The following is a 19,073-nucleotide window of genomic DNA, read 5'->3' as shown; positions in this document are numbered from 1 at the left end:
AATTAGTTTTTGAGAACTTTATTATTTATGGATTTAAATTGTGTACAAATTGAGAACAGGAAGTGAATAAATGTGTTAGTATTTTTTATGAACTGGGAATGGAGTAAGATTAAATAAACTCTGCTACCTCATACTCTTTTTCGGACATGTTATGAGAAACTGGAAAAATGTAACGTATCATATTGTAACTGAATGCGTGTTTGGAATAAGTTTAAAGGGGAACTGCAGGTTTTTTAGAATTGTTTCTATCATGCACAATCCTTATGTAAGACAAGAACACATGTTTTTTTTAATGCATTCTAAATAGTAAATAAATTCGATCAAAAGTCTGCTTACAATGGAGCCTATGGAAGTCGCTCTATTCTGCCTATAAAAGACTTTAAAAACATCAAAACACATCCATTGGGGTTTTATATACATGATGTAAGTATACATATGTACTGTAGTAACGGGAACATTAATATTAACATTTAATATTTACATATTTTGATCATTTTAAGCATATGTGGCGCATTAATTTTAAAAAATCATTACAAAGCTCGCTTTCCCCCCCCCCCACTACATCACTAATTTCTACTTGCTGCAGACTTCATGAGAACCAACAAACATTAATTACAGTGTATTATCGGCTGTCATTAGGATGCCGACTGACAGAATGTTGTTATATTCCCGTTTTAGATGAAAAATTACTCATAACCCTAACAAAGAAAAGGGGACTGAAACCAAGCATCTTTTCGTGTCGGGTCTAAATTGGCTTTCAAAATGTACCAACATGTCTGATTATATTTTCGTCTTTCTACTAGCTAGGTGAGAGGCATGATTTATGATCTGGAATAAACTTTCACAAGCAAAGGAAACGAGGAAGCACCTTACCACTCGATTCCTCTTTTAAATAGAAAATTACTCCTAATCCTCACGATGAAAAGGGGGTAACCCAGCGTCTTTTCTTGTCGTTCTCGCCATTTCCAGGTATAAATTGGCTGTCAAAGTGTACCAACATGTCGCATTACATCTTTGTCCTTCTACTATCTAGGTGAGAGGCATGATTTATGATCTAGAACAGTGGTCCCCAACCTTTTTGTAGCTGGGGACCGGTCAACGCTTTAAAATTTGTCCCACGGACCGTGGGGGGGGGGGGTTTATTTAAAAAAAAAAAATTTTCATAAAGAAATACAAACATGTGTGCTTACAGACTGTATCCCTGCAGACTGTATTGATCTTTATTGATATATAATTATATAATATAATAATTAAAAACAAAAACAATTTTTTTGTTTGTTTGTTTTTTTAAATTTCTTGCGCGGCTCGGTACAGCGCGGCCCGGTGGTTGGGGACCACTGATCTAGAATACACTTTCACGTGCAAAGGAAACAAAGAAGCACCTTCCCACTCGATGATGTAAACATTGGCAGACACACTAGTGATCACGGCGCCGCTATAGTTTGTCTGCGTTAGCACTTATGACAATATCACTAATACTTGGTTAATATTCAAGTCACGAAATGTAAATGAAGTTGACTTTTAATAAAGGACCTCCCATTGACTCAGCTGTAAGCAGACTTTTATTTACGTTTACTTACCAGTTAGAATGCATAACGGCCCACTCCCGCCCCAAAAAAACATGTCGTCATGTCTTTTATCATGATTGTGAACGAGAGCCAAAATTCTCCAAATAAAGTGCAGTTCTCCTTTAAACCATAACCATCATTTCCTCCTGGCCAATTCATATTATTTCCGACTCATGCATCAACATGACAAGCAGTGAGCATTCGTGTCATATCACTATAGAATATCTAAACATCTCATCACTCATTTATGGAAATGAACTGAAAATAAAACCACATATTTCTTTGGTTAAATCTTACATATATGCAGCAGAGAATCATCCAAAGCACTTAATTACTTAATTGCACTTAATTGGTGATGTGTTTGCCACATTTAATATTGCTTGTATGGGAAATTTGAATGTGCAGTACATGGGTTCAGTATTTTGAGATCCTGTCATGACGGCTGTATTAATATAAACACTTGTGGTCAGATAACAGCAGTGAGACAGTTTCAGTGCATACACAATGACTAAGCATAAATACTGTAATAGCTGATGGTGTTTATTTACTAAACCGCAGAGAGTATCAGGCATCTATCAGGGGTAAGGTGTTTATAAGGGTGAAAGATCACATTTTTCTAATAAAATGATGTACATTATAATTAAATGTCAGATGTATTCAAATGGACAGTGCACCCAGGGATTAGTTGGGGCCCAGCACCTATCAGGTCTGGAGGTCAGTCTTTAAGGAAATACTCGCTGATGTGATGATGCTAATCATTTGGCTGTAAATGCATCCTATAGGTGGTCGCTTGACACAGACATCAATCTGTTACAAATTCAACTTGCTCATTCACACGCAGAACTAATTATTTTGGCATTAGAAACTTGTAAGATCAAAATCTAAAATCTGAGTGTAGAAGAAAGGATGTCATTTTCTCACATGGTCCCTTTTTGTTTTTTAACCCCTCCCCAAAGTGTCATGGTAGCCAAGGAGATAGGGCTGATGTAATGGTGATGGGTGTGCCCTGGTTACCATAGAGACAGTCTTGTCTGTGCGGGCCCTTGTGCACGACGCAACACTAAAAGATGGTGCCTACGCCATGTAAGAGTAGCACCACTTCACGCTTGCTAAATAACAAATGTCTTACCTCCTTATCAACATGAACATCTGTCAGCAAGCTGCTGTGTATACATGCAATACATCTCACACCTATGCTCTTCCTTTGTTTTGTGCACAGTGCACACACACACAGCACAATTGATGTGACATCAGGGTGTGTCCGTGCACATTGATCGATACTATAACAAATGCACACATGCAAAGCACAATCAACACGGCTCATGCACAAGGGTAATGGTTTTTGATGTTTGAGCTACATCAACCACAAACAAAAAAATCAAAATACAAAAATCCAAGCAAGTACCCTGGCCCTTCCAGCTGCTCCAGGAGCTTTCCTTCTTGGTCACGTCTGCAGCGGCCTGCATTCTGGTGAACACTTTTGTCCCTGTTCTATTTTTCTTTCTGGCTCTTTATGGTGTCCGCTTGCTTCGTTGTGCACCTCCTCTGTGCAGAAAAGGCATGAATGGAGGGAAAAGGATGCAAGAGCGCAACCGAGGCAACAAAGAGGGAGAGCGGGAAAACGGGAGGGAGGGTGCTAGGATGGATGGAGAGGCTTTCCGGATGCTGACGACTGGTGGAGCTCTCACAATGATGCTGTGAATCCACAGGGGCGGGAAATGTGTGTGTGCTAGCAGGGGAGGAGGGTGGCAAACTGTAAACACAGTCGCTGCTGCAGCAAAACAGCCATGCAATACATAGCCAACAGGGCCAAGAGGGTGCACGGGGGTAAGGCTTTTGTCTTAAAAGAGATGATAGCCTAGCTTTTCACAACAAAAGCCCGGCCCAGAGCTTCTAACAGACACAAGGTGTGGGAGGCTGGTGCTCTGTCGAACTTTCAAAGCATTATATCTAGTGTAGGATAATGATATTGGCTCTGGAAATAGATCTTAAAATTATGGGTTATCATTTTAGTGTGTGAATTTTGTCTGTCTGTGTTGGCCCTGCGATGAGGTAGCGACTTGTCCAGGGTGTACCCCGCCTTCCGCCTGAATGCAGCTGGGATAGGCTCCAGCCACCCCCGCAACCCCGAGATGGACAATCGGTAGAAAATGGATGGATGGATGGCATTTTGGTAAACACGAAAGCTGCTATGAGTATTTAAAAACTTGAAAATGCCTACCCCTGTGCAGGATGAATATGTAAGACAACCTGAGCTGACTGTATTTAAAGTGAATGCTTCAAATAGCTCCCCATGATGACTTACTGAGAAGTGCTTCTTATTCAATAATTCATACAAGAAGACATGCATTGTGCATGCGAGCTAGAGCACAACACTCTTTGTTTATTGCCTTGAGGATGTCCGACTCCTCCAGAGGAGTTACCGCAAATGGAACGTAAACTGCGCCTGAGTCATACATGAAATGCAAGAGAAACTGCCAGTCACGATGGTGTGATCACTGAAGAATGATGTATACTGAAGGTGCTAACATACGACGCTTTTAGAAGAGCCCACCCCTGCCCCCTGCAGGCGACCGCACCTCACACCTTCTGTTCACTGCAGCCTTCCTGCTGCCAACACCCCCTTAACAAAAAAGGAAAAAACACATCTCTCTGAGCCAGGCTGAGGGCCCCCACCCCCATTGTTGCCATGGCAACTGAGGATGAAGCACCAATCATTCTAATGCTGAACAAAGATACACTGCGCCCTCTAGCAGTGGAAAAACATACATGTGACCTGTTTTTGTTTTTCCAGAACATTCTGTGAGAAAACAAAACAGATGGAGTTATCAGTAGAATTTAAAAACATTTATCACACCAAATACCTTATGTTGGACTTGGAAGTGGTTATATCCATCTTCTTTGTTAAGAGGCTGAATCCCGCACCAAAAAAACATTTCCACAGCTGACAAACAATATGATATACAAGCATGATCCCTCAAGACGCCTAAGGAGTCTGCCCCACTTTTGACATCCTGAGATTATGTAAACTGGGCCAGAAAGAACAGGCAATAGTTGAAAAAATAGACAATTTGACATGAAATGGGCAGCTTAAACTGAGTGAATTCCATTTGACTGTTTGTCTTACCTAATTCCAGGATTTAAAGTCATATAAGGCGCCAGATGCATTCTCTCTGTGCCTCTGAATTGCATTCATTGTACACTGACAGACAAGAACACTTTTCCAAGGGTTTGCAATTCTGTTTGTTCATGTCTGCCTTTTTTGCATGGTCAGTATAAGATGTAAATCAAGGACTCTGCTTTTTCTCCATCATATGCACCACTAGGGGGAAGCAGACTCACAAAATGGACTTCCCACACACCCCTGGCACAGAGGAGCACAGCAGCTGGGTAAGGTCTTACCACTCAACAAGATGGTGTAGTTTGTGACCTTGTCAACGCAACAACGCGCGTGCAGTAGCTTGCAGGATGTAAATAAAATCTGTGTGTTTGTGTTGTTTTAGCCATTCATTCATGCGCCAACACAGTTTTGCAATCCTAATTTGCAAATATTTAAAAAATAAGTTCCTAATGGGAATGTGGAAAAAATGTCTGCATTCTTTCAAAGTTGTTCTATGTATGACACAACCATGACAACTATGGGGGACTACAGGCAGTATTTGTACCTCTCCTCCCACGGTGTAGATTTACTGCACTAGAACTGTAAACATCTGAGATGTATTACTTGCACATGTCAACATTTTAATCTGCATATAAGGGTATTAGTGTCGCCTGGTGCCTGGGCTATAGTCTAATTATAACATTTTACAGCTGTGGCTGTAGGCAAACCTTCTGATATACAGTAGTTATCTTCACAAGATGCCAAAAGCCTGCTATGGCCTTGTGGTTAGAGTGTCCGCCCTGAGATCGGTAGGTTGTGAGTTCAAACCGTGGCCGAGTCATACCAAACAATATAAAATGGGACCCATTACCTCCCTGCTTGGCACTTAGCATCAAGGGTTGGAATTGGGGGTTAAATCACCAAAATTATTCCCGAGCGTGGCCACAGCTGCTGCTCACTGCTCCCCTCACCTACCAGGGGGTGGAACAAAGAGATGGGTCAAACGCAGAGGACAAATTTCACCACACCTAGTGTGTGTGTGACTATCAGTGGTACTTTAACTTTTAACTTAAATAACTGCATTGTAGGTTGAGTATGAGTGGTCAGCATACAGCCGCTTTATCTCGCTACGCTTACTCTTTTGTATGTTTGTTACTCATGCTTGTTACACTTGCCATACATAGGCGGTATTAATGACGACTGAGCAGTTTGCTCCTTAACAGCAGCAACAGAACCAATGTTGTGATACTGATGTGCAATATACTCTTTAACAAAAGAAGCTATGACCACACTTTCTCATGAACTCCAAATCATTACTTAAGTGTAAAAAAATATGTTATTAGGACTGTCAAAGTTCAGGTGTTAACACGTGTGATTAATCACATAAAATACTGAATTAATATAAAGCTGTCAATGCATGTGGGAAAAAAAATGGTGTTATTATAATTTTATTATATTATATTAGTATTATTTGCAGATGATACAACTGTGTTTTGTCCAGGAGAGAACACACAGAAGCTAATACAAATAATAACAGAAGAAATTAACAAACTAAAAAGATAGTTTGACAAAAACAGACACTGCATATTGAGTTGTTTGAGTGTGTTTACTACATTATCGATTAGTAAATGTGCCTTGTTTGCAAAACGATTGCAAAGACTTTCAAAATGTGCACTTAATTCTTACTATACTTTATGTGACCAGGTTTTGAGCAAATCAATGACTTGCAGTTCAGTTAAACATTTAAAAAACGTTCCTATATGATAGATATTGTGACTACATAATTGTATTCGTGTTCAAATATTGGTGTATTTTGTTAAGCAACTTTGATTTATGCAACCAAATAATAACCAGTGATTAATCATGATTAATCACAGATCAATAGTGTGATAAATGTGGTTAGAGTGTCCGCCCTGAGATCGGTAGGTTGTGAGTTCAAACCCCGGCCGAGTCATACCAAAGACTATAAAAATGGGACCCATTACCTCCCTGCTTGGCACTCAGCATCAAGGGTTGGAATTGGGGGTTAAATCACCAAAAATTATTCCCTGGCGCGGCCACCGCTGCTGCCCAATGCTCCCCTCACCTCCCAGGGGGTGATCAAGGGTGATGGGTCAAATGCAGAGAATAATTTCGCCACACCTAGTGTGTGTGTGACAATCATTGGTACTTTAACTTAACTTAAATATGATTAATAAATTAATCACTTGACAGCTCTACATTAATCATGTATGAACGCAGCATAATCACGCATACCATTACCTTAACCATGGATGCCTACCTGAAAGGTGGCACGGTTGTTTATGCTGTCAGTGATCTTGACCTGACCTGATTGCCTTTGTGTCAAAATACTGGGGTCTTTTTTAAGTTAAAGGGCAACTATGATGATTTTAATCTACATTTAAAACACTTCCTTGTCGTCGTGATCAGTATTTCTTAACCAGCTCTACATAAGGGCCGCCAAAAAATATCTGTTTCTCAGCTGTGGTCCGTATGGGCTGCAGCGGTACTTAGTTGTATACACTTTTCCACCACTTGTGCCAGTACACTGCAAATTATTTGCCACTTGCCAAGATTTACAATTTTATTTCTAGAAATGTCCCTAGTTTTGAGAGCTATTATCATATCTTATTTCAGTCATTGACTTTACATCATAATGTTAATTTTAGCTTGAATAATTATATTTTGTCTATTCTAGTTTAAAATGTCATAATTGAGAAAATAACTATTCAAATAAGATATTTTGGGTTTTCCCAACATAGAACATTGTGTTGAAGGATTCTGCAACATTCCACAGATGCTTAATTCAATTGCAAGTCTAATATGCTTGTTTTCAAAATAAAATTCAATCAATTTTGGGTAAATGTTGCTCTACAGTCACACTATAACTATAACTATAACCCACTTTCTGTGTATGTCAACAGTTTATGTGTGAAGGTGTTTCCTTGAAATTACAAACGAAACCTTCCACGCCCCATCCTCTCCAAAAGTTTTCAAATGTATATATTTTGTAAATGTACACTGTTTAAATCGAATCTTGAAAACTAACATCACTGCTATTCATTTTTGAGACACGGTCGAAAATAAACTTCATAAACAATATATAGATTCACCGGTCAAAATGTAGACTTACTGAGCTGCATAAAGAAAGCAGCTTTTAGCAGCATTAATGTCGCTGCATGTCGCAAAATAATACTTAATACTACCTTCACTTTTATTTCCTCTACCTTCTTATATTTTTTTCTAGTAATGTAACAATGGCGCTGACTTTTTCATCAGAGTTTGGCAGCTATTCCAACTTTGTACTAGTCTGTTTAGACAAAACAATCAAGTATAAAATGTTGTGGACAAATGAACACAGAAGTATTTATTTTCTAGACATCAGAGCAGGTGGGAGGCTATGAAACGTAAGGAATAAGAGGGTAAGGAGGCTGGCTAACAGCAGACACCAGGATGCCCACATAAGTACATCCTTCAATCTGTGATGTCAGTACTGTAATTGGCTACTGTAAAAAAAAATACTGCAAAACACTGCATTCTTAGATGCATCCAAAATTGTGTGCAAGCTCACTCTCAAATACACTGATCTTATGCTTTGGCACTTTGGCATTGTTTAACACAAGTATCCAACATTGTAACAACATTTATAAGTCAGAAAAGAGGAAAACCATCATAAGTGCCCATTAATTTAAATTATGCAATCACATATTTATCTGTGATTGTCATTTACTCCAATCAAAATTATAAAGTGTGATTAATCTGACTATAACAATTTTGACATCAATAATTATATAAAATTTGTTTTCAAATTTCAGCCGCTTTCCAATTATCACCCAACAATGCAATGTATAATGAAAGCCTTTACAGCAATGCTAATCAACTGGCAGCCAGCGGGGCCAAATCCAGCCCAAGAATGACACCCTTGAATTTAGTTAAAAAAAACTTGGAGAAGACTAACATTTTTGCAGCAGATCCCTAAAAACACTATAGTGCTGTCATATAGACCATCTTTGACTTGTTTTTTGCAGTAGGTCCTTGAAAACAGCAGAACAAAGGTACGTTTTTTGGACAGTATAATATTAGTGTTGTTAGTGCAGTAGTGTTTGTCACCCTCACCTTTTTCTTTGTTTAACCCTTTCAGGAGGAAGGAAGCAGCCGACTTCCCAAAATCTATTTTGCCTTCATTTGTGTTCTTGTCCTCCTGACAGGACCTCTCTGGACGTACCTCTGGGGGAACAGCAGCAGTAGGAGGCTTGGGCTTGTTCAGGCGTTCTTCCTCTGTTTTGACTTGGGTCTTGGCCCTATCTGAGACAGGGGGCTCAGTCGGGGTGATGCGGGCAGGAGGGGCATTGGGAACCAGGGGAGAGGGAGGGCTCACGGCTCCCTGTTTGGAGGCCCCAACGCCCTGCTCTCTCTTCGGGCTCTCCTCTGATGCAGACTCAATGAAGAGGTCGCTGTCAAGCTCCGCCTCTCTTTCTTCACGCAGAATGCTGTAGGTTGTAGGTGGAGCATGGTTTCCAGCCAGGCCAAAACCAACCTTGGACACCGGGGGGTTGTCGAAGGGGCTCCTGGACTGGTTAAAGGCAGCCTTGATTTTAGGAGGCTCAGCAAACGGGTTGCTGCTGGCCTTGGAAAGCTCCTCGGACACCAGCTCTATCTCAGAGTCTCCGGACTCTGCACTGCTACCCTCTTGGTCCCTGTAGCCTGCCTGTGGACCTGGACCACTTTTGGGAGCTGCAGGCTTCACTGGGTCATTGTTGAACATGTCATGAGAGGAGAAGTCTTTTTCTGCTCCCAAAGAAATATGTGGAAAAATGTATTAAAGTCTGCATTCAAAAATAACCAACAGTATGTTTATATTTACGACCGGGGCAAAAGTATTGGGACACTTGGTTGTTTCATAATAAGGAATCAGCTACACTTCCACTCTATTGGGAAGACTTTCTACTTGGTTTGTGCCACTCAAAATTCATATCTATCATCCAGAAGAACTATGTTGAATTAGTTCATCCTTAAGTTTCTTTCACACCACACTTCTCCAAGCATGCCTGTTTTGAGATTTCTTTAAAATTGTTGAATAATATAATATTGGACCTTTAATTGAGTAAATGTGTGTGTGTGCGCGCTTACGTGTAGGTGACTCATTCGGAGTGGATGCTGGACTTTCATCCTCTGGTTCTGACAGGGTGACAGTAGGAACCCCCCTTAGGCCCACACTCAAAATGTTCTCTCGATCAGCCCCACTGCCCTGCAGGGGGAGCTGCTGAGGCTCAGCCTTGGCTGCTGGTGGCTGCGACTGGGTCAAAGTGATCTTTACAGGACTGGTTGATTGTGGCGTTCCACCCAGATTACGGTAAGAGCGGTAGTCAGACAGTTCCTCATCAGATGGCTCCTCCACATAGGGGAATGAGTGGGAGCCCAGGGCTGGGCCTAAATTCTCTTCCTCCTCTTCTTCTTCATCTCTTCCAGAGTTTTTATCCATGTAGCAGCCTAGTGACTCACTCCCAGTCAATTCTGTGTCCACCAGGCTGTGGTTGTGGTGCTCATCCCCGTGGCTTATATCCATGTAGTTGTACGATTCTGTCTTCTCTAAGCCCATCAGAGACTTGGGCATGTCTTGGGACAGGTCGGACATGGTCTTCTTGGTGCCAGAGTTGAAGCTGTAAGTGTCACTGGAGAAGTGGTCTAAGTCGGGGGAGCCAGAGGAGACCTTCACATGGTCGGACAGGTAGGATGATTCTCGTCCAGATGTGAAGCTTTGATTGGACAGCAGAGAAGTGTACACGTCACCGTCATCATTCATAGGATTCCTAAACAGGCTTGACATGGGGTCACCTATGAGAACATAATGAAAAAGGAGGAAACCAGTTAAAAAGAATAGGCGTAAATTTGACAGCGCTGTGTCACACGGCTGTTAGCGTCATAATCACGCAGCTTTCGTAGTGGCACATAGTCAGACTGGGCGCTCTGTTGTGTAGCTTAGTGAGGGGATGCTTAACAGAGGCTCCTTGTGTGCATGTGTCCACTGTGAAACAAAGGGAGATTGTCCATCTAACAAAAACCCACAGACTGATGTCTAAATCCTGCAGACTGTCTGCAAACTTTGAATCTCTCTGTTACTAAAACCACAATATGATCACGCATGCGCAAATCAGGTTAGGATTTACAAAACTTGTAGCATGCATGTACTGTATTTGACACTCATAAGCAAACATGCCAAATATGAGAAATGGGGGGTACAGAGGAGTCTGTTTCTGTAGCTTGATATCCAATCTGCAAAATTGTATTAACATATCCTATTATCGTAAATGGATGATACAATATGTCTTATAATAATGTACAATTAAATTTAGCAAACCACTGAGGTATTGCTAGAGCAACTTGATAAGACGTGTAATGACACTGTCAAATATAGAATTTGATCAAAGTTTTCAGCTAAAATAGGCAGGGGTCCCCAAAGTACAGCCCGCGTCCAAAATCCGGCCCGCGGTTAGTCCCGAGTAAAAAAAATATATATATATTTTTTTCTTTTAAATTATTATTTTTTTAATCTGTCTTTTCAAGCCAATCCATCAATCCATTTCCTACCGCTTGTTACTCTCGGGGTCTCCTAACCGCTCAGGCAAATCATATTGTCTAAAAATGCATTTTCCCATCGATAACATGACGTCATCACGTGCATGCTCTTTCAGTCAATTAGTGCACGAGAGAAAAAAATGGCGAAATTGTTGGGGAAACGTAAAATAGACTCAGAGTTTAGAGTTTTAAAACATCAGTGGACATATGACTTCTTTTTGTTCAGTGTAAGGAAAAGGCAGTTTTTCTAATCTGCAATGAGACAGATAGATAGATAGATAGGTCTTTATTGCCATTGCACAAGTACAACGAAACTTTGTTTTCAGCACAAACCCGTTCAAGATTAGACAAAACAAACAGTGTACATGGTTACAGAACAGGAACGCTGATGGGTCGCCACAAGGCGCCCCGTAAAAGATGGCAAAAAGGTAAAACGCTGGGGAAGGATGAGTAAAAAAATACAATCTAGACTGGGCTCCTAAGGGGGCCCAGTCTGGAGTGGGAAAAAACCTCCATAGCAAAGCACATATACATATTACAACATACATCTCAAGAAATCTAGCAACAGAGGGAAGGGAATGCGAGGTCATGATGGTAGGCCGCAGCTCTCAGGCGCTGACCATCCATTCATCACCCCTATGGGATTTTGCGTCAAGGGTGTTGGGTTGGGGGCGGGGGGTTGTATGTGTGGCGTATATTTTTGTGGTTGCAAGTGTGTGTGTAAGCCCGTAGTGTGTCTCTGTTCCGCGGCCTTGATGTCTGTGCAGTCGCTAGTCCAAAGTCAACAACAACAGGTGTGTGTCCATGAGAGACAAGAAGGGAGTTTGTTGTATCTTCGCTGCACTGTACAAACCCTGTTTCCATATGAGTTGGGAAATTGTGTTAGATGTAAATATAAACGGAATACAATGATTTGCAAATCCTTTTCAATCCATATTCAATTGAATGCACTACAAAGACAAGATATTTGATGTTCAAACTCATAAACTTTATTTATTTTTTTGCAAATAATAATTAACTTAGAATTTCATGGCAGCAACACGTGCCAAAGTAGTTTGGAAAGGGCATGTTCACCACTGTGTTACATGGCCTTTCCTTTTAACAAAACTCAGTAAACATTTGGGAACTGAGGAGACACATTTTTTAAGCTTCTCAGGTGGAATTATTTCCCATTCTTGTTTGATGTACAGCTTGAGTTGTTCAACAGTCCGGGGTCTCCGTTGTGGTATTTTAGGCTTCATAATGCGCCACACATTTTCAATGGGAGACAGGTCTGGACTACAGGCAGGCCAGTCTAGTACCCGCACTCTTTTACTATGAAGCCACGTTGATGTAACACGTGGCTTGGCATTGTCTTGCTGAAATAAGCAGGGGCGTCCATGGTAACGTTGCTTGGATGGCAACATATGTTGCTCCAAAACCTGTATGTACCTTTCAGCATTAATGGCGCCTTCACAGATGTGTAAGTTACCCATGTCTTGGCCACTAATACACCCCCATACCATTACAGATGCTGGCTTTTCAACTTTGCGCCTATAACAATCCGGATGGTTCTTTTCCTCTTTGGTCCGGAGGACACAACGTCCACAGTTTCCAAAAACAATTTGAAATGTGGACTCATCAGACCACAGAACACTTTTCCACTTTGTATCAGTCCATCTTAGATGAGCTCAGGCCCAGCGAAGCCGATAGCGTTTCTGGGTGTTGTTGATAAACGGTTTTCGCCTTGCATAGGAGAGTTTTAACTTGCACTTACAGATGTAGCGACCAACTGTAGTTACTGACAGTGGGTTTCTGAAATGTTCCTGAGCCCCATGTGGTGATATCCTTTACACACTGATGTCGCTTGTTGATGCAGTACAGACTGACGGATCGAAGGTCACAGGCTTAGCTGCTTACGTGCAGTGATTTCTCCAGATTCTCTGAACCCTTTGATGATATTACGGACCGTAGATGATGAAATCCCTAAATTCCTTGCAATAGCTGGTTGAGAAAGGTTTTTCTTAAACTGTTCAACAATTTGCTCATGCATTTGTTGACAAAGTGGTGACCCTCGCCCCATCCTTGTTTGTGAATGACTGAGCATTTCATGGAATCTACTTTTATACCCAATCATGGCACCCACCTGTTCCCAATTTGCCTGTTCACCTGTAGGATGTTCCAAATAAGTGTTTGATGAGCATTCCTCAACTTTATCAGTATTTATTGCCACCTTTCCCTACTTCTTTGTCATGTGTTGCTGGCATCAAATTCTAAAGTTAATGATTATTTGCAAAAAAAAAAATGTTTATCAGTTTGAACATCAAATATGTTGTCTTTGTAGCATATTCAACTGAATATGGGTTGAAAATGATTTGCAAATCATTTTATTCCGTTTATATTTACATCTAACACAATTTCCCAACTCATATGGAAACAGGGTTTGTATATCTATACAGTATATACACATATATATATATACACACACATATATACATGTGTGTGTATATATATATATGTGTGTGTATATACATATATATATGTGTGTGTGTATATATATATATATACACACACACATATATATGTATATACTGTATATGTGTGTATATGTATATATATATGTGTGTATATGTACATATATACATATATATATATATATATATACACGCATATATATATATATATATATATATGTGTGTATATATATATGTGTATATGTATATATGTACATATACACATATATATATATATATATATGTGTATATGTATATATGTACGTATACACATATATATATATATATATATATATATATACATATACACACATATACAGTATATACATATATATATATATGTGTATATATATATATATATACAGTATATATATATATATATATATATATATATATATATATATATATATATATATATATATATATATATAAATCCCGGCCCCTGGCCAAATTTTTTTTAACCCAATGCGGCCCCCGGGTCAAAAGGTTTGGGGACCTCTGCTTTAAGGTCTTGGAAAACTTTGTAGTTTTAACCACTATCATGAAAGAATTTTTGTGTATGTCTGACGGACAGAAGACGCAGTCGAAGTGGAAGCACGTAAATAAGTCCGCCTACAAAACGGTGTATCCGGAAGAGATGGTCAGAAAGCGGTTTGAAGATGGTCTGTAAAACAAACTCCATGCAAAATTTGAACCAAAGAACCACCATTACATGGTAAATTGATTTTACTTGTGTAGTGCTTTTCTACCTTCAAGGTACTCAAAACGCTTTGACACTATGACCACATTCACCAATTGATGACAAATCATCAGTATCTTGCCCAAGGATAATTTGGTCACAGGGGGACTGAGAATTGAACCCACAACCTTCAGGTTGAGAGACAAACACTCTAACCCTGAGCAATGCTGCCAATGACATGTTATGTAGACCGAACATGTTTTAAATGTATTAAATGTAGAAAACAAATGAAAATATGACCCATTTAAAACAATTGCATGTACAGTAGATAACTTGCACCAGATTATCTTATTTTTTATGGTAAAATGTATTTAATCGAAACAAATCACAGAATAGACCTTGGAGAGTTTACTGCGTTTCGAATGATCAGGTCCATTATTTATTATTATGTTTGGTATGTCATGCATCATTTGCTCGTAGGAAAATCTAAGCAAAGATCAACAGCACCCACGCATGATACTAATATTTGTGTTGTGTACAAGTGGCAGTAGCCTCCCCTCCTGTTCTCTAGCAGTCGTTTCTCCCCAGGCAGGGGTGGCGCTATAAATAGTTTGGCTCCAGCTGCTGGGCTCGGATGAGAGGGAGAAAGATTCAATGTGCAGTCTTTGGGTTAGCAATGGACGAAAGATAAGGACTAGAGTCACAGAGGAGACAACAGGTCAGGACGTCCCACCCTTTGCTTCCTCTCTAGAAGCCTTGCCACCTTTCCTTTTTTTCTGTTATTAACAATACAGCACGGTGCGTGCAGCCCAAAGTTACGCTATTCGCCAGGAAGGCAACATGGAAACAATTATCAGTAGGATGCAGTGCAGTTTATTCAATCAAAACTAAGAATTACTTTCTTTCACAGTCAAAATCGTTCATAGATGTTGTGGTTGGTCAACTTGCGTTTGATCAAAATGAGCCCAGCGACATGAACACCCTTGATATTTTGCCAAAGCAAATCAACGTATAATCCTCTTTAGTCCACTACAACTGTATAGGTCCCCCCAGCCATCATCACCCTGGCAACGCCCTAATAATCTCACACTCAATGATACAAAACACTCACAAATACCTCCTCGGCAGATGTGGGAAGCACTAGACGCAGCAAATAGAGGTCAGGTGAGATGAACTGCCACTAATCCTGGTGAGGCTAAAATACCCCTTCTATTCCCTGCACCAAACCCATGGCGTTGCATAAGTCATCCCCATCAGTAACGAGGCAGGATGCTTGATGCTCTTGACAAATTTGCAGTGTTGAGACTGGCGGCATTTTCAATCTGCAGAGGCCCACACGGCTCTGACAAATGCTTTGCTGCACTTAGATGGCATTAGAGGCGACAACAGAGGAATTCTCACACTGATGCCAACATAATTATGTCAGCGTTCTAAAACAAAGTTGTCCTGGTGGATGCTCGGTGAAAGGGGCTTTTGTTGAATCTGTGCTATTTGCCATACGAAGACCACTCATATAGGGAGCGCAGCATATCAAAAGCGGTCCCTGTTGCAAATTTAATGGGCTGGATTTTTTTTTTTTTTAAAGAAGAAATGTTCTCTGCCAGGCTTGAACCTTCAAAACATCAGTAAATGTGCTGCAAAGTAGGGATGATCCAATGACTTCCTCCACATCCTTCCAAATGCTAGTTTTCTCTTTCAGTTTGCTTCTACTCCATGACCTTGTGGAAAATAATCTGTCACACTGCTGTGTTGCAAAAACCCAAATCTAAACAGGATTAAGTGTATGAAATCAAAGTTGAAAATACTAAAATTTTACAAAAAATAGGGATCTTTATTATCGGCCGATATAGCCATAAAAATTACATGTAGGACAATATCGATATCAGATTTTCTCCCGATAATTATAATAAGTAACGTATTGCTTGGATTTTGGCAAGCAAGTGATGACCTCAAACTGTCGTTCTCCACAAGGTAATAACTTTTGCTACCTCAAAGTCTACTGTATGTCCACAATGTGAAATTGTATATTTGTAATTTATAATGACTGTAAGCACTATTTATGTGATAGGAAGTAAGGCATCTTCTTATTCTGATATCACACCTCAGGAAAAATCACTCTGAGTCATACACAGTGTTTATGCAGCAAAATAATAAGCAACCAGTGGTACTGAAAATAATACCTATATACCCAGCTATACTCATATTCAGTACAGACTGTATCACGCTTATTTAATTGTGCTAACAATGTGTTGAGCATTATATCCCACCCACTTATGGCTTTTAGCACATCATGTAACTACGCCCATATATAACATTAACATTGTTTGTGTAATGATAGCGATTTGGCAAAGTTTGGCTACCAACATAAACTATCATTGAATGTATATTTTATCATAACATGACTACAAATTGTTAGATTCTTCTCTTGGACTGATTTTGTGTGTCTGCCTGAACACCAAACAAATTCCTTGGAGATATGAGTAACGTTTATTTAATATAATTAGTAATTGTAAAAAAATATAGACCTTTTAAAATATACAGTCGCTTTCAAAAGTTTACATACGCAAGACCCAACCTCCAGGCTGATGAATTTAGGTTGTCCTGAAGAATTTGGAGGTAATCCTCCTTTTTCATTGTCCCATTTAAAGCACCAGTTCCATAGGCAGCAAAACAGGCCCAGAACATAATACTACCACCACCATGCTTGACGGTGGGCATGGTGTTCCTGGGAACACCTTTTCTCATCCAAACATATTGCTGAGTATTGTGGTCAAACAGCTACATTTTTGTTTTATCTGACATCACATGGACAAAGATTTTCTGGAGGAAAGTTCTGTGGTCAGATGAAACACAAATTGAGCTGTTTGGCCACAATACCTAGCAATATGTTTGGAGGAGAAAAGGTGAGGCCTTTAATCTCAGGAACACCAAGCCTACCGTCAAGCATGGTCGTGATAGTATTATGCTCTGGGCCTGTTTAGCTGCCAATGGAACTGGTGCTTTAAATGGGACAATGAAAAAGGAGGATTACCTCCAAATTCTTCAGGACAACCTAAAATCATCAGCCCGGAGGTTAGGTCTTGGGCGCAGTTGGGTGTTCCAACAGGACAATGAAAATTTAGCTGAACTGCACCAATTTTGTCAAGAGGAGTGGTCAAAAATTCAACCTGAAGCTTGTGGATGGCTACCAAAAGCGCCTTATTGCAGTGAAACTTGCCAAGGGACATGTAACCAAATATTAACATTGCTGTATGTATACTTTTTACCCAGCAGATTTGGTCACATTTTCAGTACACCTATAATAAATTCATAAAACAACCAAACTTCATGAATGTTTTTTGTGACAAACAAAATAAGAGTTGTAGAAATTATTGGAAACTCAAGACAGCCATGACATTGTATTCTTTACAAGTGTATGTAAACTTTTTACCATGACTCCATAGCAAAGCATGTGCTTTGCTATGGAGGGTTTTTCCCACACCAGACTGGGCCCTCTTAAGAGCCCAGTCTAGATTGCATTATTTTACTCATCCTCCCCCAGCGTTTACCTTTTTCTCATCTTTACGGAGGCGCCTAGTGGCGACCCATCAGCGTTCCTGTCTTGTAACCCTGTACACTGTTGGTTTGTCTAATCTTGAACGGGTTTGTGCTGAAAACAAAGTTTCGTTGTACTTGTGCAATGACAATAAAGACTGTACCGTACCATACACATGTATGTATATTATATGTATATGTATATGCATGTATGTATTTGTGTGTGTATATATATGGCCGATATTATCGGCCAATAAATGCTTTAAAATGTAATATCGGAAATTATCGGTATCGTTTTTTTTATTATCTGTATCAATTTGTTTTTTTTAATTAAATAAACATAAAAAACATGATACACTTACAATTAGTGCACCAACCCAAAAAAAAAAACCTCCCCCATTTACACTCATTCACACAAAAGGGTTTCTTTCTGTTATTAATATTCTGGTTCCTACATTATATATCAATACAGTCTGCAAGGGATACAGTCCGTAAGCACACATGATTGTGCGTGCTGCTGGTCCACTAATAGTACTAACCTTTAACAGTTAATTTTACTCATTTTCGTTAATTACTACTTTCTATGTAACTGTTTTTGTATTGTTTTACTTTCTTTTTTATTCAAGAAAATGTTTTTAATTTATTTATCTTATTTTATAAAATTTTTTAAAAAGGACCTTATCTTCACCATACCTGGTTGTCCAAATTAGGCATAATAATGTGTTAATTCCACGACTGTATATATCGGTATCGGTTGATATCGGTAATTAAGAGTTGGACAATATCGGATATCAACAAAAAGCCATTATCAAACATCCCTCATACATATATATATATATCAGTGACGTGCAGTCACTAGAGGCAGGGGAGGCACGGCCTCACCTGCCATCATGGAAAGAAAAAAAAATAAATTAAATTGTTATATGTATCCAGTGATTATACTAAAGTTATTTTCCATTTAACTTCACCAGTTTTAGATTATTTTTATTTTTATTTTCACATTTGCCGTTCAAATACTGAGAAGAGACGGTGCTGTGATCAGCAGCCAGTTGAGGCACGTCACTCAGTTGTGCCTCAACATGGATTGTGCACAATGACTCGGCTAACTGCTGGCCTGCTGTGCA

At 39.7% G+C, this 19,073-nt stretch overlaps 1 protein-coding gene across 2 annotated transcripts in view; it reads right to left on the bottom strand.

Moving 5' to 3' along the window:
* The window catches only part of LOC133646619 (reticulon-1-A-like), a 46,744-nt gene that overhangs the window by 5,203 nt on the left and 22,468 nt on the right, over window positions 1-19,073 (bottom strand). The window contains exons 2-3 of one of the 2 annotated variants that reach the window (XM_062042179.1): window positions 9,799-10,503; window positions 8,785-9,456 (exon numbers count right to left, since the gene is read on the bottom strand). In XM_062042179.1, the coding sequence (XP_061898163.1) occupies window positions 8,785-9,456; window positions 9,799-10,503 (1,377 nt within the window). Of the gene's footprint in view, window positions 1-2,973; window positions 3,261-8,784; window positions 9,457-9,798; window positions 10,504-19,073 lie in introns of those variants that run through there. The other variant, XM_062042180.1, reaches the window with a different exon arrangement.

The sequence above is a fragment of the Entelurus aequoreus genome, linkage group LG03 (assembly GCF_033978785.1).
Source record: "Entelurus aequoreus isolate RoL-2023_Sb linkage group LG03, RoL_Eaeq_v1.1, whole genome shotgun sequence".
Lineage (NCBI taxonomy): Eukaryota > Metazoa > Chordata > Actinopteri > Syngnathiformes > Syngnathidae > Entelurus > Entelurus aequoreus.
This window is presented reverse-complemented; position numbering and strand designations above follow the sequence as displayed.